This window comes from Echiichthys vipera (assembly GCF_963691815.1).
Source record: "Echiichthys vipera genome assembly, chromosome: 14".
NCBI lineage: Eukaryota > Metazoa > Chordata > Actinopteri > Perciformes > Trachinidae > Echiichthys > Echiichthys vipera.
The window spans coordinates 676,058-696,474 of NC_139839.1; the positions used below are offsets into that span (position 1 = coordinate 676,058).

Consider the following 20,417-nt stretch of genomic DNA (forward strand, 5'->3'; position numbering starts at 1 on the left):
CTCTTTTTTTATATTAATTTTCTTATATTTTCTTTAGTTTTATTTTTCTATATTTTTCTTTTTATTCTCTGGTTTAATTTTGTCTTTATTTTCTTTAATTCTTTGTTTTTATTGTTTCTCATATTTCTCCGTAATCGTCGTCGTTTCACAGTAAAAACCCTTTGATGTTTTTCTTCCTTTTGAACATTTTACTTCAAACAAACGTCTCTTTCTGCAGCAGCTGCGTTTAAACTCCTCAGGTCTCGGCGCCGCGTCCAGACGGGTCGTGTGCGGCGCCTTCACCTCCACAGCCGGTACACGCCCAGAGCGATGGCCAGGCAGGAGAACACCGTCGCTGGGGAGGAACAGGGGCGAGAGGGGGCGGCGTTAACCACAGACTCAAACACGTGACGCACAGCTGCACTTATGTCTGAGCCGAGACTCGAACCTGCGAGGTATCGAACCGTCTCCAGCTTCAGAGACTCCAGGAGCGTCTTCAGCGACGCCACCTGCAGGTCGATCTTCCTGTTGATCTCCATGTTGTCGTGTTCCAGGTCGGCTTTCTGACCACGGGAGACACACGGCGTCAGTCGCACGCCACAACAACATGACTGTACACGTTAGAGGGAACACAGCTTTAAGTGGACATTAGAGAGAATGCAGCTTTAAGTGGAGTCTCCTCCTGCTGGACATTAGAGAGAATGCAGCTTTAAGTGGAGTCTCCTCCTGCTGGACATTAGAGAGAATGCAGCTTTAAGTGGAGTCTCCTCCTGCTGGACATTAGAGAGAATGCAGCTTTAAGTGGAGTCTCCTCCTGCTGGACATTAGAGAGAATGCAGCTTTAAGTGGAGTCTCCTCCTGCTGGACATTAGAGAGAATGCAGCTTTAAGTGGAGTCTCCTCCTGCTGGACATTAGAGAGAATGCAGCTTTAAGTGGAGTCTCCTCCTGCTGGACATTAGAGAGAATGCAGCTTTAAGTGGAGTCTCCTCCTGCTGGACATTAGAGAGAATGCAGCTTTAAGTGGAGTCTCCTCCTGCTGGACATTAGAGAGAATGCAGCTTTAAGTGGAGTCTCCTCCTGCTGGACATTAGAGAGAATGCAGCTTTAAGTGGAGTCTCCTCCTGCTGGACATTAGAGAGAATGCAGCTTTAAGTGGAGTCTCCTCCTGCTGGACATTAGAGAGAATGCAGCTTTAAGTGGAGTCTCCTCCTGCTGGACATTAGAGAGGATGCAGCTTTAAGTGGAGTCTCCTCCTGCTGGACATTAGAGAGAATGCAGCTTTAAGTGGAGTCTCCTCCTGCTGGACATTAGAGAGAATGCAGCTTTAAGTGAAGTCTCCTCCTGCTGGACATTAGAGAGAATGCAGCTTTAAGTGGAGTCTCCTCCTGCTGGACATTAGAGAGAATGCAGCTTTAAGTGGAGTCTCCTCCTGGTGGACATTAGAGAGAATGCAGCTTTAAGTGGAGTCTGCTCCTGCTGGACATTAGAGAGAATGCAGCTTTAAGTGGAGTCTCCTCCTGCTGGACATTAGAGAGAATGCAGCTTTAAGTGGAGTCTCCTCCTGCTGGACATTAGAGAGAATGCAGCTTTAAGTGGAGTCTGCTCCTGCTGGACATTAGAGAGAATGCAGCTTTAAGTGGAGTCTCCTCCTGCTGGACATTAGAGAGAATGCAGCTTTAAGTGGACATTAGAGAGAATGCAGCTTTAAGTGGACATTAGAGAGAATGCAGCTTTAAGTGGAAATCATCCGTTTACCTTCTGGTGGAACTCTGTACTGGCCTCCATCAGCTTCTTCTCTTGTTCAGTGAACTGACAGAAAAACACAAAAGCATTCTTTTGTTCAGCAGCGTTAGAGTTCGTCCTGTCGTCCGTGAGCAGCTGCTGTTTACGCTCCTAGAGGACACTTTAGCACACGTTTATGCTCCTAGAGGACACTTTAGCACACGTTTATGCTCCTAGAGGACACTTTAGCACACGTTTATGCTCCTAGAGGACACTTTAGCACACGTTTATGCTCCTAGAGGACACTTTAACACACGTTTATGCTCCTAGAGGACACTTTAGCACGTTTATGCTCCTAGAGGACACTTTAGCACACGTTTATGCTCCTAGAGGACACTTTAGCACACGTTTATGCTCCTAGAGGACACTTTAGCACACGTTTATGCTCCTAGAGGACACTTTAGCACACGTTTATGCTCCTAGAGGACACTTTAACACACGTTTATGCTCCTAGAGGACACTTTAACACACGTTTATGCTCCTAGAGGACACTTTAGCACGTTTATGCTCCTAGAGGACACTTTAGCACACGTTTATGCTCCTAGAGGACACTTTAGCACACGTTTATGCTCCTAGAGGACACTTTAGCACACGTTTATGCTCCTAGAGGACACTTTAGCACACGTTTATGCTCCTAGAGGACACTTTAACACACGTTTATGCTCCTAGAGGACACTTTAGCACGTTTATGCTCCTAGAGGACACTTTAGCACACGTTTATGCTCCTAGAGGACACTTTAGCACACGTTTATGCTCCTAGAGGACACTTTAGCACACGTTTATGCTCCTAGAGGACACTTTAGCACACGTTTATGCTCCTAGAGGACACTTTAACACACGTTTATGCTCCTAGAGGACACTTTAACACACGTTTATGCTCCTAGAGGACACTTTAGCACGTTTATGCTCCTAGAGGACACTTTAGCACACGTTTATGCTCCTAGAGGACACTTTAGCACACGTTTATGCTCCTAGAGGACACTTTAGCACGTTTATGCTCCTAGAGGACACTTTAACACACGTTTATGCTCCTAGAGGACACTTTAACACACGTTTATGCTCCTAGAGGACACTTTAACACACGTTTATGCTCCTAGAGGACACATTAGCACACGTTTATGCTCCTAGAGGACACTTTAGCACATGTTTATGCTCCTAGAGGACACTTTAGCACACGTTTATGCTCCTAGAGGACACTTTAGCACACGTTTATGCTCCTAGAGGACACTTTAGCACGTTTATGCTCCTAGAGGACACTTTAACACACGTTTATGCTCCTAGAGGACACTTTAACACACGTTTATGCTCCTAGAGGACACTTTAACACACGTTTATGCTCCTAGAGGACACTTTAGCACATGTTTATGCTCCTAGAGGACACTTTAGCACACGTTTATGCTCCTAGAGGACACTTTAGCACGTTTATGCTCCTAGAGGACACTTTAACACACGTTTATGCTCCTAGAGGACACTTTAACACACGTTTATGCTCCTAGAGGACACTTTAACACACGTTTATGCTCCTAGAGGACACTTTAGCACGTTTATGCTCCTAGAGGACACTTTAACACACGTTTATGCTCCTAGAGGACACTTTAACACACGTTTATGCTCCTAGAGGACACTTTAACACACGTTTATGCTCCTAGAGGACACTTTAACACACGTTTATGCTCCTAGAGGACACTTTAACACACGTTTATGCTCCTAGAGGACACTTTAACACATGTTTTTGGCGTTTCTCGACGTCTCACCACGTCGGAGACTCTGCTGCGCTCCAGGTTGATGTCCAGTTTGGTTTCTGCTCGCACTTTCTGAGTCTCCTCCTGAACGCAAACACACACAAACACACGACGCAGCGTTTACAGAACACATGTTGGATCCTGTTCACACGGTGAAACAGCCGAGGACAGAAAATACCTTCAGTCGGTTCTGCAGCTGCTCCAACTCTCGCTTCATTTTCTGCAGGAGGACAAAGAGTTAAAGCGTGAGGTCCTTAAATCGACACCAGGGGAAGATGTTAGCGCTCAGACGCACCGTGTTCTCCGAGCGAAGGTTGGCGAAGTCGCTCTTCTCCAGGATCACCATGTCCTTCCTGATGGAGTCCAGGTGAGCCATGATCTGCTGCACAGTGATCTCCTGCAGGACGGACAGAAGGAAACAGCGTGAGGACGCTTCCTCCGCTCTGCTCTCACTTCCACCGCCTCACGCGCTCCTTACCTGGTGGGACTTGGTCACCATGTCTCTGTAAACGCTGTCCATGTTCGCCGTCGCCAGGGTGACCAGAGCGGAGACGATCAGCTCCGCCTGCCGCTTCTCAAGACCTGCACGGACATTAGAGAGAACGCAGCTTTAAGTGGAGTCTCCTCCTGCTGGACATTAGAGAGAATGCAGCTTTAAGTGGAGTCTCCCCCTGCTGGACATTAGAGAGAATGCAGCTTTAAGTGGAGTCTCCTCCTGCTGGACATTAGAGAGAATGCAGCTTTAAGTGGAGTCTCCTCCTGCTGGACATTAGAGAGAATGCAGCTTTAAGTGGAGTCTCCTCCTGCTGGACATTAGAGAGAATGCAGCTTTAAGTGGAGTCTCCTCCTGCTGGACATTAGAGAGAATGCAGCTTTAAGTGGAGTCTCCTCCTGCTGGACATTAGAGAGAATGCAGCTTTAAGTGGAGTCTCCTCCTGCTGGACATTAGAGAGAATGCAGCTTTAAGTGGAGTCTCCCCCTGCTGGACATTAGAGAGAATGCAGCTTTAAGTGGAGTCTCCTCCTGCTGGACATTAGAGAGAATGCAGCTTTAAGTGGAGTCTCCTCCTGCTGGACATTAGAGAGAATGCAGCTTTAAGTGGAGTCTCCTCCTGCTGGACATTAGAGAGAATGCAGCTTTAAGTGGAGTCTCCTCCTGCTGGACATTAGAGAGAATGCAGCTTTAAGTGGAGTCTCCTCCTGCTGGACATTAGAGAGAATGCAGCTTTAAGTGGAGTCTCCTCCTGCTGGACATTAGAGAGAATGCAGCTTTAAGTGGAGTCTCCTCCTGCTGGACATTAGAGAGAATGCAGCTTTAAGTGGAGTCTCCTCCTGCTGGACATTAGAGAGAATGCAGCTTTAAGTGGAGTCTCCTCCTGCTGGACATTAGAGAGAATGCAGCTTTAAGTGGAGTCTCCCCCTGCTGGACATTAGAGAGAATGCAGCTTTAAGTGGAGTCTCCTCCTGCTGGACATTAGAGAGAATGCAGCTTTAAGTGGAGTCTCCTCCTGCTGGACATTAGAGAGAATGCAGCTTTAAGTGGAGTCTCCTCCTGCTGGACATTAGAGAGAATGCAGCTTTAAGTGGAGTCTCCTCCTGCTGGACATTAGAGAGAATGCAGCTTTAAGTGGAGTCTCCTCCTGCTGGACATCAGAGAGAATGCAGCGTTGTTTGTTTGTTTGTTTGTTTGTTTGTCGTCTCTCACCGCTGCCCTCCAGCTCCGTCACCATGGCGTGGGAGTCGAAGGTGAGCTTCCTCTGCTCCAGAGGCGTCAACTCAACTTTCCTCAGGTTGAAGGTCGTCGCCGGCGCCGACACGTGGAAACCTGCGACGCACGAGGACACGTTTACGTGAGTGACGTGTTAACGTGACGTTCACCCCGAAATATAAACACGTGCTTTAATATTCATAAATATATCAACAAATAAAATACATTTACTGTTTTAGATGAAGCTCAACAGCAGAATATAAAGTCAATCAAATGAATAATTAGTATTAAAGTGATATTTATAAAGTGATATTAACATTAATCTTTATATAATAATAGATTATTAACAATAATGAGAACTTTAACTTTGTGAATGCAGGAGTTTTATGGGAACAGTGCTTTTATTTTGGTAAGAGTTCTGTCCCAGCATGCATTGCGCCGGTTCTTCACTCACCTCTGCGCGTTCCCGCCCGCCGCAGCAGCGCGTGCATCCTGCTGTTAACAAACATCAACAAAAACAAAAAGATCAACAACAACAACAACTTTCAGCTGATCACAGACGAACTATTCACAAACCGGAAACACTCTGACAGAACGCGGAAGTGTGCCGAACACGTGACTGATGCTGCGTTCAAGGACTGTCGGAATTATCAGCATCACTGTGGTCACTCTAAAATATAATATATACTTTATATAATAATGTTAATAAATGAGTAGATTGTTTTTGGATGTTTTTATTTTCTTGTAAAACGCATTTGAATATATTTTTGAAGCTCGGTAAAATAAAAGGAAAATAAATAAATAAATAAATAAATAAGCTAACAATTATAGTTAAATTAACAGGATAATATTTGTAATAAATTATAAATCTATTTTATAGCACTTCAAAAACATCGTTATAGTTGTGCAGTATAGTATAGCGTGATATTTAATACAATATAATAATAAGATTAATAATGATAATAATAGTAATATTAATAATATAGTAATAATTTAATAATAATAATAATAATATTAATAATAATAATAATAATAATACTACACACAAACACAAACAGGGTGTAGTTTCTAAAAATAGCCGCTGGGGGCAGCAACGCGCCGCAAATAGTTAATTACCATAGAAGAAGAAGAGCGGCGGTGTCATGGCGGCGGAGCTGGTTAAAACCATAGACATAAAGAGTAGACGCCTCATCGAACGTTGTGCCTATTGGCGCTGACGAGCGGTGGAGCCGCCATCTTGGCCCGGTCGCCCGCTCCACTCAGTGTAAGGACAGGAGACGGTTCAGCGTATTTTAATATTCACAGTGGGATTAACAGTAATAGAATATTCTGATATATGATATATGTGATGTATGATAGGTGTTTTGCAAACACTATAAATATAAACACAACAAGAGAAATCATTTATAGAGTATTAATAGGCTGTATTTCATACATGAATACATAAATCTCTCTCTCACTCACTCTCTCTCTTTCTCTCTCTCTCTCACACACACACACACACACACACAAACACACGCACGCACACACACACACACACACACACACACACACACACACACACACACACACACTCAGAGAAAATTAAAATACATATAAATCAAGAGTATCAATACAATTAGGTCAGAGAGAGAGATGACATTTTGGACACATCTAAATACAAGTCAAACAGACACACTTTCATTTAAAGCACTAAAAAACAAAAACAAGAGCCGAACCCTATATGTTTATAAATATTCAGAAATGATCCATGCTCTGCCAGTCGCATAGTCGTGGTAGTGGAGAGGAGAGGGAGCGAGTGTGTGTGGTATAAAAATATATATAACATTTTGTTAAATCGATCATTTTCACACTGTTTTGTTCTTGCACAGTTACCAATGAGAGTGTAGCTCTCATTGGTAAAGAAAGTGATGTTGTAGGAGTACTTTGTATAGTATCTAAAATGACTGTGTCCTTTGTTTTTAGGCAAGGTCTAATTATGTGAATGTCTTCTTTATTACATATTTTAATGATGTAGTAATTGTATTTAATGTGCAAACAAAAACACGGGGCATAGTTCAGTAATATCCATTTTAAATTATACAAACGATTTAAGATTTTTCCTTAGTTAAATAAATGTATGATTTTTTCTTTTCAGACTGTTTCAACTTCTGTGGTACAACTGAACTAAAAAAGCCTGGACCCATCAGTTCTGGTTCGTCCTGCTTTAAGTGGAGATGTGGAGAACCAAGTAAAAATGTATGAAACATTTTGTTCAGCTGTGAGAATATCGGGCACAGAGTGGAAACACATGTTAAATCTCTAATTCATTCTTTATAATAAACCCCACATCATGTTGCTCCTGTTTGATGAAACAGTTTAACAGCAAAGGATATTGGTCAGATTCTGTCACTTCTCCTTTGATAGACTAAACTTTAAAAAAAAGTGACAAGACATGAAAAATTATCTCATAATTCATCTCAATGTCATGTTCAATATTTAAAAAAACAAAACTGAGAATATCTGAGGTGACCTGAGATGAACTGTCTCTGAAGTGTCTTCCTCTCATGAAACCACAGCACATCCTCCGCTGACCTACTGCTGGAAATGTGCAATCCATTTACACTAGACCACATGTACGACAACCCCTCTCCTCCCTGCTTCTCCTTTCATATCTACACAGGCTTGCACACACACCTCATGCCGGGGGGTGAATTAACTAACATTCCCACAGAGGCTAATCTCCATGCCTCTACTGTGACAAGATAATAATAATAAAATAAGGGACAGCAGCTCCTCTGGCAGCTAAATCTGTATCTACCTGCCACAGCCTGAGGGAGTCACTATAACATTCAAAAATGCATGGATTTATGTATAATTGTTTAAAATTGTACTGTACCATACTGATTATGAATTGTAATATTGTAATATTAGATTAGAGCAGGAATACGCTGCACAGGGCTCTGGCATCTTGTTTCTTCTGCTGCTCAACTCAGAGGCTCAACGAGTCACTCATAGAACTGATCTGGGAGAAGGACCGATCCAAGATGGCGGCCGCATTTCTCGCGGCCCAACGTTCGATGCGGCATCTACTCTTTATATGTCTATGGTTAAAACCATAGACATAAAGATCTTTATATGTCTATGGGTGTCATGGCGGCTGAGCTGGTTATTGACCACAGAAGAAGAAGGTTGGCGGTGTCATGGCGGCGGAGCAGCGCAGCGGCTGGTTAATGACCACAGAAGAAGAAGGTTGGCGGTGTCATGGCGGCGGAGCAGCGCAGCGGCTGGTTCGCGGTCCTCTCTGTGGGCGTTTCTCTGCTCAAATGTCTGTTTTTCGGCGCTTAGTGAGTTTTTTAATGTTCATTTAAACAGAAACTGTCAGCGGAGCCGCTCCAGGATCAGTTTGATGCTTTATAACGAGCTAACGAGCAGCTAACGCTAGCTACAAACCAGCACAACACAACTTTATTGACAAACTCGGCGCTGACACGGTGGACACTGGGTTTATGTTTGTGTTTATGAATATATATCAATAAATAAAGAAGCAGCTACCGTCGACTTACTTTTACTTTATAGTTATTTTTTATTTAGATAATTTTAGTTACTCATTTAGATGCGTTAAATGTCTCCTCGTAATTTCAGGAATTCTGAGCTTCGTTTAGATCTAATAAATACATGAACCCTGTTGTAATTATTGTCCATCCTCCATAAGACTTCTGCTGTGTGTGTGTGTGTGTGTGTGAGTGTGTGTGTGTGTGTGTGCGTGCGTGCGTGTGTGTGTGTGTGTGCGTGTGTGTGTGTGTCAGTCGTTCCACAGACTTTGAGGTGCACAGAAACTGGTTGGCCGTCACACACAGTCTGCCCGTGTCCAGGTGGTACCATGAGGTCAGTGCGTGTCAAACATCTGTGCAACAAACAAATAAAGAAACTAACACGCTAAATATTAACTGATAATAATATTTCTCCAGCGTTCGAACTCTGCTCAAAACTCTGTTGTTGTTGTTGTTGTTGTCTCCTCCTCGTGTCTCTAAGCCTGTTGTTGTGTGTGCAGAACATGTGTTGTTGTCGTCGTCTTCGTTGTTGTTGTTGTTCTTCTTCTTCTTGTTGTGGTGTCTCTAAGCGTGTTTTCATGTCTGCCGAACACGTGTTGTTGTTGTCGTTGTTGTTGTTGTTGTTGTTGTTGTTGTTGTCCTCCTCCTCCTCCTGTCTCTAAGCGTGTTGTTGTTGTTGTTGTGTGTGCAGAACACGTGGTGTTGTCGTCGTCTTTGTTGTTGTTGTTGTTGTTGTTGTCCTGTCTCTAAGCCTGTTGTTGTTGTTGTTGTTGTCATCATCCTCCTCCTGTCTCTAAGCCTGTTGTTGTTGTTGTTGTTGTTGTTGTTGTTGTTGTTGTCGTCGTCCTCCTCCTCCTCGTGTCTCTAAGCGTGTTTTCGTGTGTGCAGAACACTTGTTGTTGTCGTCGTCTTCGTTTGTCGTTGTCGTTGTTCTTGTTCTTGTTGTTGTCGTGTCTCTAAGCGTGTTGTTGTTGTTGTGTGTGTGTGCAGAACACGTGTTGTTGTTGTTGTTGTTGTCGTTTCTCTAAGCGTGTTGTTGTTGTGTGTGTGTGCAGAACACGTCGGAGTGGACCCTGGACTACCCCCCCCTCTTCGCCTGGTTCGAGCTGGGCCTGTCCCACGTGGCTCAGCACTTCGACAGGAACATGCTGCAGGTGCAGAACCTGAACTACGTCAGCCCGAACACGGTTCTGTTCCAGAGGCTGTCGGTCGTCTTCACCGACCTGCTGTTCATCTACGCCGCCCGAGAGTGAGGCCGCCGCTCCACCCGCGCATCACTTTTACCCTCTCAACACTTTCATTTGATTATTCATTCTTTTATTTTTATTTTTAATATATATATTTATTTATTTATAAATGTTTTCCTCTTTATATTTCCACGTAATGTTTTCATTTATTATTTAATTTAGTTCTCGTACTTATGTCCATGCAGTGTTTCCTGGGGCCTGTTTCACAAAGCAGGTTTAGTGAAAACTCTGAGTATGTTAACCCTGAAATGAGGGAAACTCTGAGTTTTCCGTTTCACAAAGGGAGGTAACTCAAACCAGAGACAGAGGGGTAACTCTAGCCTGTTTCACAGAGAGAGCTAACTCAAACCAGAGACAGAGGGGTAACTCTAGCCTGTTTCACAAAGAGAGGTAACTTAAACTCTCGTCAGTTACCATGGTAACATGCTCTCTGAAACTAACCTGGTCGGGACCAGGTTTTTCTCAGAAAACCTTGAGTTTCTCTCTGTCTCCGCCCTCTTTCAGCCACACACGGTGTTTCATTTCCTCATTCATTCAGTCAGCAGGCGAGTTTTGGCGAAGTATAGTTCTGCTATAGTTCCGTCTGTTTTTTCAGAAAATCACTGCAAACATCAGTCAGTAGAAGTTATATTAGGTGGCGACTATTTCACTGCCATGGCGTGTCCTTCTGATAACGATCCCGTGGATGAAGCTGCAGCATTACTGCGCAGATAATTATATATTCGTCGGGAGATGATTATCAAACTATAGATTATAGATGTTCTTGCATTTCCAGGCAATTCTCTGTTTGAGCGGTACCGTTTCATATCACAGCAGATATTCTGTGTTGCGCTGCGTTTTTTTGCAAACGGGAGTTTTTGTATACAACGTATAAAAGTCATTCAGTAGGCCTACATTAGAAGTTATATTAGGTGGTGAATATTTACACTACCATGGCGTGTCATTTTGATAACGATCCCGTGAATGAAGGTGACGCATTTCGCAAAGAGAATTAAATATTCGTCGGGAGATGATTATCAGACCGCGCATAGACGTCCTTAATATACTGCAGCCATAATTACAAAATGAATGAAATGGATCTTTTGAGCAAGTTGAATGTATTTGACTCAGCGTTTCTAAATATAATCCCAGCTTTTCTTGCAATTCATAGGTTCAAAAGTGTGTGCTTTTAGTTGGGTTACCGGTATATTAACTACTCCTATACTGTATAGCCTTCTGATCCAGAATATCACCTATAATGCGAGGGGGCTGAATACGGCACAACACCGTTTCATGTCACAGTCCATCTCACCCCTCCTTACATTTCCAACATTAACAACCAGTAATGCTCTCATATCACAGCAGATATTGTGTGTTGCGCTGCGTTTTTTTTGCAAATGGGAGTTTTTTATACAACATTTATACGTTGTATAAAAAACAGCCACTTACGGTAATATTTACTTTACGATGTGAAACCTGCTCAAAATGAGGCGTCACCATGAGACTGTGCTGAGATTTTACCTGTTTGAAAAATGTTTTTATGTTTCATCTTAAGCTGCGCTTCTCCCCCGCGGGGTTGCACTTAAATGAAATAAATTAATAGGCTCCCACTCAAGCAGTTCCCCCTGTGATATTACTGTGATTGCAACAGGACTACATTTAAACTTATGCACTGACCCGAGCCGCAATGTCCTCCAGCACCGTCTCTCTCTCTTTTGCTGCTGCAGCGGTGTAAACCTGCTCAAACTCCCGTATGAGCGCATTAATATTTCCATTTCCGGTTGTAGCGTAGCCCTTCGCTTCCCCGTTGCCATGGTGACTCGTCGAATCAGGGCTCCATTGATGCTGTCTTTTTTTACTTGTGGTGCACGCGCTTAACTCCAGGTCAAACTACTCTGAGTTGATCAACCTGACGCAAATCAGCTGTTCTGGAACCGAAAACTCAGAGTTTCCTATCTCAGAGTAGATCAACTCAGAGTTCCGGGTTAGACTCAGAGTTTTTTGAACCTGCTTTGTGAAACAGGCCCCTGGTGTTTTCAGGTGTGTCCAGGTGCTGCAGGTGCTTGCTCCTGATTGGCTCTCCTCTGCTGCAGGTGCTTGCTCCTGATTGGCTCTCCTCTGCTGCAGGTGCTGCAGGTGCGTTCAGGAGCAGAAAGGCTCCCGGGACGTTCTGAGCCGGCCGTCCTTCGTCGTGGCCGTGCTGCTGCTGTGGAACTTCGGCCTCCTCATCGTCGACCGTATCCTTCCTGTTCTGATGACGACACAATGTTGTTATCTTCTCTTTATAACCAGATTTACTTTATTCATTAACACTTATCATATTTACTCTCATCCTATTTATCCTTTTCTCTTATATCAACTATAACTCATTATAATTTACTTTTATAATCTATAACCCTTTATAAAATAATAAATATTTACATAAAGGTGAAATCTGTTCCTTCACGCGTCCTCAGATATTCACTTCCAGTATAACGGCTTCCTCTTTGGCTTCCTGCTGCTGTCGGTGGCCAGACACATGCAGGTACTTTTATTTTGAAAGGGTCTCTCCCTGTGTCAGTCTCGTCACCTGCAGGTACAGTCCTTTATTTTGAAAGGTGCTCTTCCTGTGCTCAGGCTCGTCACCTGCAGGGGGCGCTGCTGTTCTCCGTGCTGCTCAACCTGAAGCACATTTACCTTTACGTGGCACCGGCGTACGGAGTCTACCTGCTGAGGAGTTACTGCTTTACTGAGGACCACAGAGGTACACACACACACACACACACACACACACACACACACACACACACACACACACACACACACACACACACACACACACACACCTGCTGAGGAGTTACTGCTTTACTGAGGACCACAGAGGTACACACACACACACACACACACACCTGCTGAGGAGTTACTGCTTTACTGAGGACCACAGAGGTACACACACACACACACACACACACACACACACACACACCTGCTGAGGAGTTACTGCTTTACTGAGGACCACAGAGGTACACACACACACACACACACACACATTCACACACACACACACCTGCTGAGGAGTTACTGCTTTACTGAGGACCACAGAGGTACACACACACACACACTTACACACACACACACACACACACACCTGCTGAGGAGTTACTGCTTTACTGAGGACCACAGAGGTACACACACACACACACTTACACACACACACACACACACACACCTGCTGAGGAGTTACTGCTTTACTGAGGACCACAGAGGTACACACACACACACACACACACACACACACACACCTGCTGAGGAGTTACTGCTTTACTGAGGACCACAGAGGTACACACACACACACACACATACACACACACACACACACACACACACACACACCTGCTGAGGACCACTGTGTGTTGCAGATGGTTCAGTGCGGTGGAGCAGCTTCAGTCCGCTCCGTTTTCTCGCCCTCGGCAGCATCGTGGCGTCGGTCTGCGCCCTGTCCTTCGGCCCCTTCATCGCCATGGTGAGCGCCGCCGTTTGTTTGTTTGTTTGTTTGTTTGTTTGTTTGTTTCAGGGGCAGCTCCCTCAGGTCCTGTCCCGTTCACACTCGTTTGTTTGTTTGTTTCTTGTTTGTTTGTTTGTTTGTTGTTCTCAGGGGCAGCTGCCTCAGGTCCTGGCCCGGCTCTTCCCCTTTAAGCGCGGTCTCTGTCACGCCTACTGGGCTCCCAACGTGTGGGCGCTCTACAACACGCTGGACAAGAGCCTGGCGACGCTCGGTGAGACTCCGCCCCCTCTCTTTGTTGTCTGTACGTTTTAAAGGGACTTGAGTTCTGTAAACGTTGGCGTCCGGCCCGTGCGGTGCCGGCCCCGCCCTCCTTCCCACGCCGTCTGTGACAAACGCACCGGGCTTTAACCGTAAACGACCTCGGAGCAGCTGCTGTTTGCTTTTCAATAGATACAGTTACACCAGAAGTCTGTTAGCTCCATGCTAACACAGAATGGGAATCACCATTGACGCGCTAACAGAAGTGATCGTCTTGGTGTCGACCTCGTCCCTGCGTCAGAGGCAAACCTGGATTTATTCCCATAAATTCCTCAAAATTTCCACAGAAAGTTTCTAAATAAAAGAAATTAAATAAATAAAAGATTGAATAAAAATGTAGAAATATAAAATAAATAAAATAAAAGATGAAATAACTCAAAGTCGTCTTCTTCTTCCTCTTTAACGGTACAAAGTCGTTCTCGTGTCGTTGTGTCTCACGTCGTCTCTCTTCAGGCGTGCGTCTGAAGCTGCTGCAGGAGGCGGAGCTTCCCCGGGCGTCCATGACGGGCGGCTTGGTTCAGGAGTTCCAGCACGCCGTCCTCCCGTCCGTCACGCCGTCCGTCACGCTGCTCTGCACGCTGCTGTCCGTCCTGGTGAGTCGTGATCTGGTCCTCGTGTGTCTGATGAAACGGATGTGTCCAGTCTTAACTCCTCCCCCTATCTCTGATCCCGCCCCTCTGACCCATCTCTCTGACCCCACCCTCTGACTCTGCCCCTCTGCAGCCGGCGTTGGTGTCCCTCTGGCGTCGTCCTGGCGGTGCCCGGGGCTTCCTGCGCTGCCTGCTGATCTGCGCTCTGGGCTCCTTCGTGTTCGGCTGGCACGTCCACGAGAAGGCCGTCCTGCTCGCCATCCTGCCGCTGAGGTGGGAACGCTTTCTATACAGTTCACTAAGCTTCTTCTACGACCAACGCACATTAAAGCACATTAAAGGGCCAATGAGTCGATAACAAGTGTGAATATGAAGAGAAATTAATAAAATAATAAATAAGAAAATAAATGTGGAAATATGAAATAAGTAAATAAAAAAGAATATAATATAAAAATGCAGGAACATGAATAAATAAAGACTAAATGAGTGACCTCCAGCGTTCTTCTTCTTCTGCAGCCTCCTGGCCGTGGAGAACAGAGAGGATGCTGGGATCTTCCTGCTCCTGAGCTCCACGGGTCACTACTCGCTGTTCCCGCTCATTTTCACCCCGGCAGGTAAAACGGCGGGAACCCGGTTCGATATCAGAGACACGTTTAACGGGAACGTTTCCCTCTGAAACGCGTCGACTGTCTGCACTCAAACGTTTCGTCTCTGACGCAACAATCGTTCAGTGTTTCCAGTGTGTTTTCAGTGTGTTTTCAGTGTGTTTCCAGTGTTTCCAGTGTGTTTCGTGTGTTTCCAGTGTGTTTCCAGTGTGTTTTCAGTGTGTTTCCAGTGTTTTCAGTGTGTTTCCAGTGTGTTTCCAGTGTTTCAGTGTGTTTTCAGTGTGTTTCAGTGTGTTTTCAGTGTGTTTTCAGCGTGTTCTCAGTGTTTTCAGTGTGTTTCCAGTGTTTTTATAGTGTTTTCAGTGTGTTTTCAGCGTGTTTTTATAGTGTTTCCAGTGTGTTTCCAGTGTGTTTTCAGCGTGTTCTCAGTGTTTTCAGTGTGTTTCCAGTGTTTTTATAGTGTTTTCAGTGTGTTTTCAGCGTGTTTTTATAGTGTTTCCAGTGTGTTTTCAGTGTGTTTCCAGTGTGTTTCCAGTGTGTTTCCAGTGTTTTCAGTGTGTTTCCAGTGTGTTTATAGTGTTTCCAGTGTGTTTCCAGTGTTTTCAGTGTGTTTCCAGTGTTTTCAGTGTGTTTTCAGTGTGTTTCCAGTGTGTTTCCAGTGTTTCAGTGTGTTTTCAGTGTGTTTCAGTGTGTTTTCAGTGTGTTTTCAGCGTGTTCTCAGTGTTTTCAGTGTGTTTCCAGTGTTTTTATAGTGTTTTCAGTGTGTTTTCAGCGTGTTTTTATAGTGTTTTCAGTGTGTTTCCAGTGTGTTTCCAGTGTTTCAGTGTGTTTTCAGTGTGTTTCAGTGTGTTTTCAGTGTGTTTTCAGCGTGTTCTCAGTGTTTTCAGTGTGTTTCCAGTGTTTTTATAGTGTTTTCAGTGTGTTTTCAGCGTGTTTTTATAGTGTTTCCAGTGTGTTTTCAGCGTGTTTTTATAGTGTTTCCAGTGTGTTTTCAGCGTGTTCTCAGTGTTTTCAGTGTGTTTCCAGTGTTTTTATAGTGTTTTCAGTGTGTTTTCAGCGTGTTTTTATAGTGTTTCCAGTGTGTTTCCAGTGTGTTTTCAGCGTGTTCTCAGTGTTTTCAGTGTGTTTCCAGTGTTTTTATAGTGTTTTCAGTGTGTTTCCAGTGTGTTTCCAGTGTGTTTCCAGTGTTTTCAGTGTGTTTCCAGTGTGTTTCCAGTGTGTTTCCAGTGTTTTCAGTGTGTTTCCAGTGTTTTCAGTGTGTTTCCAGTGTGTTTCCAGTGTGTTTTCAGTGTTTCCAGTGTGTTTCCAGTGTGTTTCCAGTGTGTTTCCAGTGTTTTCAGTGTGTTTCCAGTGTTTCCAGTGTTTTCAGTGTGTTTCCAGTGTTTTCAGTGTGTTTCCAGTGTGTTTCCAGTGTGTTTTCAGTGTTTCCAGAGTGTTTCAGTGTGTTTCCAGTGTTCTCAGTGTGTTTCCAGTGTTTCCAGTGTTTCCAGTGTGTTTTCAGTGTGTTTTCAGTGTGTTTCCAGTGTGTTTACAGTGGGTTTACAGTGTTTTCAGTGTTGTTTCACTTCCCTCTCTTCGTTAAATGTGTTTCCAGAGTTTCCCATCAAAGTTTCTCTGATGCTGATTTTCACCGTTTTCTCGTTCACGGCGCTGAAGAAACTTCACAGGTAAAAAACGTGTTTAATATAATATTTAATGTTTTATTCACAGTTTGATAAAAGAACTCGTGTCGATCACAAAGTTTATAAAACAATAAGAAAATAAAATCTGATTTAATTAAAGATTTAAATTTATTCAAACATTCAAAAATTATAAATATAATATAATAAAAAATCTACGTGTTTTCTTGCAAAATAAATAAAATAAGTAATTAAAATTTGTGAAATATAAAGTCTAAATAAAGTAAATGTATAAAGACGAAATAATAAAAATAATATATTAAAAAATACATTTTATCATTTCTTGCGTATTTAATTTAATCAAAATGATGAATTAATAAAAACTCGTAAAAGTGAGAAAGAGAAACAAAAACTTTATATTTAAAAGTTTATAAAAATAATATTAAAGTAAAAAGGAAACAATAAAAACAGCCCCCCCCCTCGTAGTTCTGTTGCAGACTCCGTTTCCCAGAATGCTTTGCTTCCCCTCTCAGCGGTCAGGGCGCCCTGCTGCGCCCTCTGGAGCGCGTCTACCTGCTGGGGCTGCTCGCCGTGGCGTCGGCCTGCGAGGTGGCCTTCCCCCTGTCGCCGTGGCAACAGAAGCTGCCCTTCCTCCCCCTGCTGGCGACCTCGGTGTACTGCTCCGTGGGCGTCCTCTACTCCTTCCTGCGGCTGAACGCCACCATGCTGCGGCAGCGGCGCCCGGGCGAGGAGAGGCCCAAGCAGCCGTGAGGTCGGCGCCCTCGTCGTGAGAAGGTCGAAGGTTAGATCGCACCCACACCCCCTGAGCAAGGCACACGGACGCTCCGACCAATCAGGAGGACGCCATCTTTGACTCTATCTGCTTCTTCTTCTGCTGGAATATCGACCACGTGAAGGTTCTGAGGACTCTAAACGGCGAGCGCCGCTGTTTCATGATCTGCTCGTGTTGTTTGCTTCATTTCTAAATAAAAAACAAAACAAAGACACTTTCTTCCACTTATTTTTCTTATTTTTATAACGCATCAGCCAGTCATTTTGTATCTTTTTGTCGGGTTTTTATTTATTTTAGTAATTTTGCGTTTCTTTGTGGTTGTTTTGTGTGTCTTTGTAGTTGTTTTGTGTCTCTTTGTGGTTGTTTTGTGTCTCTTTGTAGTTGTTTTGTGTCTCTTTGTGGTTGTTTTGTGTCTTTGTGGTTGTTTAGTGTGTCTTTGTAGTTATTTTGTGTCTCTTTGTAGTTGTTTTGTGTCTCTTTGTGGTTGTTTTGTGTCTCTTTGTGGTTGTTTTGTGTGTCTTTGTAGTTGTTTTGTGTCTCTTTGTGGTTATTTTGTGTCTCTTTGTGGTTGTTTTGTGTCTCTTTGTGGTTGTTTAGTGTCTCTTTGTGGTTGTTTTGTGTCTCTTTGTAGTTGTTTTGTGTCTCTTTGTGGTTGTTTTGTGTCTCTTTGTAGTTGTTTTGTGTCTCTTTGTGGTTGTTTTGTGTCTCTTTGTGGTTGTTTTGTGTCTCTTTGTGGTTGTTTTGTGTCTCTTTGTAGTTGTTTTGTGTCCAAAGTCGTTACTTTGAGTTTCAATGAAATGAAACGTTTTGTTCAAAAACTTTATTGATAAGGCAACACAAGACAGGATTAGTTGTGATGAACTTAGAGTTTTACACTGAAAATCTCTCTATTGCACAAGAAGAAGAAGTGTTAGCGTGTTAGCATTAATGCTAACCTGCAGATCAGACTGAGCGACTAACAGTTAGCAGCTTTAAGGGCAAAATGGCCTCTTTCCACAAACGCTCCCCTCCGACACACAAAACTAAAACGGTTTACGACACGCGGTCCATTTCCTTTGAACTTCAAAATAAGAGACCAGTCGCACAAAACTAACAACAACTAACGCTGTGAACTGAAGATAAAATAAAGGTTACACTCCAATCCGTCTTCAAACTCTTCCTGTTTGCTTTCACTTTAAAACCAAAGCAACGTTTCTTTCTGTGCAATGATCCGAAACTATTACGAATTCAATGTTTGGACGAGTTTTTTTATTGTTAACGTCGAACATTTGAATCCGTATCCATCGCATTTCCTACGATATACAAACCTGTCGATGAGAATATGTAGGGAAATACGGACTGGTGCAAAGGCCCTTTCAGATGCTCAGATTGGGTTAGCTTAGCTTAGCTTAGCTTAGCATAAAGACTGGAAACGGGGGGAAACTGCTAGCCTGGCTCCGTCAAAGGGAACAATATCGACCAACCAGCTCCTCTAAAGGTTCGTCCTCACGATAGAAAACAACCTTTTATTTCTCCCTCGTTCCTAAAAAGTAAAAAGTTAAAAGGTGCAGCGACTCCAAACGCTGTAGTACCCATGCCAGGCCTGGAGGTGGCGCTGTAACTGCCACAGAAACACACCAACAACAGAGAAGAAGAGACGGGGAGACGCTGGGAGCCCCTTCACTCTGCAGTTAGTGTCCTCACTGAGCAGAGGGGGCTGCTGGGAGCCCCTTCACTCTGCAGTTAGTGTCCTCACTGAGCAGAGGGTCCGATAACGAACCAGACTAAACCAGACTGAACCAGACTGAACCAGGCTGAAGCTGTGACAGGAAACTCGTCTCCGTGGTGACGGGGCCTAAAGTTCACTGATTAACACGTTAGATCTTGTTTCTTTTCTTTGTCCTTTCTTTACAGACGTGATCAACACAAGCAGCTTAAAGCATGTCTTAAGTTCAGCCTGGTTTGGCCTGGTTTGGCCTGGTTTGGCCTTGGCGGCTCTGTGGACGGGCCTGGTGCCAGACGAGCTGATGAAGCAGGTTGGTGAGCATGATTTAATCTGCTCCGCTCTGTGACGGGAGCTGGTTCTCTGTCCTTGCTGAGGACCTTTTTCAAACCCTGACTTCATGTTTTCCGTCTTCAGGTTTCTCGTCCTGAAGAAACAAAGTCCGTCTGTAAATCTGCTCCATTACGGCTCAGAGCTTTTTAAACCTTTCTAACAGCATTAAGAGGATGAGCGGCTCCAGCACAGACTCCCAGCATGCTCTGCTCTCAGGCCGGGACCTGCCGACGTCTCACAGAATCACTTTCACAGAGTTGAAACAGGAAACACGAGACACTGATGTGAAGCACTCACAAATACGCTCCCAAGGATCAAATCAGAGCAGAGAAACCGATGCAAACGCTGCAGATGTGTGAAAATAATCAACATGAACCAGATCCAGTTTGTTACAGTCAGACTTTTGAAGACTGTGGATGTTTTTCATGTGATTGAAAGTAATTGTCAGTTGCAGTTTTCATATAAAGCTGCTAATGTTGTTCGTGTTTGGTTACAGAATACGGTTACATCCTGGTTACAGGGTTTGTCTCAATGAAAACGTTCTGGCTTCTTCATCCTGCTGTAAAATACACAGACTCTCTGCTGATGACAGAAAGACTAAAAACCTTGATGAATATTAATTAAAGGCTGTTTTTTTACCATCAAACTAAAATATCCTAATATATCAGAGCTGCGTATTCTGTGAAACTCTTCGATACTTGAAGAATCTGATTTTAAAGATGCTACGAACGTGTTTGACTGACGAAGAAAGAGTCTTACTGTGCATTCACACCGGGAGGGACGGAGGTGTTCAAATCGCCCGGGAACGTGAGTGTGGCGTCGCTTTCTCACATTTTTGATCATCGCTTCGTTGCTTCGATCGCGGTTAGCAGCCGAGGAGCTAACTGAAGCTTACCCCGGCTCAGCCCACTCTGCTATAGTGCTAAATGATGTGATGCTAATGCTAACGCTAACAGGGGTCTGATGCTTTAAAAGAACAGAAATGAGCTCTCAGAGGAAGTGA

The 20,417-nt window shown here is 44.0% G+C and overlaps 2 protein-coding genes across 3 annotated transcripts in view; one reads left to right on the forward strand and one right to left on the reverse strand.

The window, feature by feature from the left end:
* alg8 (ALG8 alpha-1,3-glucosyltransferase) overlaps positions 1-17,542 on the forward strand; it is a 131,176-nt gene extending 113,634 nt beyond the window's left edge. Inside the window, exons 1-13 of one of the 2 annotated variants that reach the window (XM_083926699.1) lie at positions 8,434-8,537; positions 9,000-9,078; positions 9,800-9,993; positions 12,098-12,207; positions 12,427-12,494; positions 12,587-12,713; positions 13,369-13,472; positions 13,605-13,725; positions 14,226-14,365; positions 14,496-14,635; positions 14,879-14,976; positions 16,562-16,634; positions 17,120-17,542. In XM_083926699.1, the coding sequence (XP_083782825.1) occupies positions 8,455-8,537; positions 9,000-9,078; positions 9,800-9,993; positions 12,098-12,207; positions 12,427-12,494; positions 12,587-12,713; positions 13,369-13,472; positions 13,605-13,725; positions 14,226-14,365; positions 14,496-14,635; positions 14,879-14,976; positions 16,562-16,634; positions 17,120-17,357 (1,575 nt within the window). In that variant the 5' untranslated portion in view covers positions 8,434-8,454 and the 3' untranslated portion in view covers positions 17,358-17,542. Of the gene's footprint in view, positions 1-8,433; positions 8,538-8,999; positions 9,079-9,799; positions 9,994-12,097; positions 12,208-12,426; positions 12,495-12,586; positions 12,714-13,368; positions 13,473-13,604; positions 13,726-14,225; positions 14,366-14,495; positions 14,636-14,878; positions 14,977-16,561; positions 16,635-17,119 lie in introns of those variants that run through there. The other variant, XM_083926700.1, reaches the window with a different exon arrangement.
* ccdc90b (coiled-coil domain containing 90B) lies at positions 181-5,800 on the reverse strand. Its single transcript, XM_083926581.1, has 9 exons — positions 5,666-5,800; positions 5,209-5,328; positions 3,983-4,086; positions 3,800-3,901; positions 3,683-3,724; positions 3,517-3,588; positions 1,736-1,789; positions 428-542; positions 181-334 (listed from the first exon to the last, which is right to left on the reverse strand). The coding sequence occupies exons 1-9, from the start codon at positions 5,718-5,720 to the stop codon at positions 279-281; spliced, it is 720 nt and encodes a 239-aa protein (XP_083782707.1). The 5' UTR covers positions 5,721-5,800; the 3' UTR covers positions 181-278.
* Positions 17,543-20,417: the final 2,875 nt, after the last annotated feature.

Excerpts from the sequence above, each read along its gene's own strand:
- ccdc90b (XM_083926581.1), bottom strand. The coding sequence starts at position 5,720 with ATGTTTGTTAACAGCAGGATGCACGCGCTGCTGCGGCGGGCGGGAACG. Across the intron at positions 3,725-3,799 it reads ACCTTCGCTCGGAGAACACG|AAAATGAAGCGAGAGTTGGA; the intron begins GTGCGTCTGAGC and ends GTCCTCCTGCAG. Across the intron at positions 1,790-3,516 it reads GCAGCAGAGTCTCCGACGTG|TTCACTGAACAAGAGAAGAA; the intron begins GTGAGACGTCGA and ends TTTTTCTGTCAG.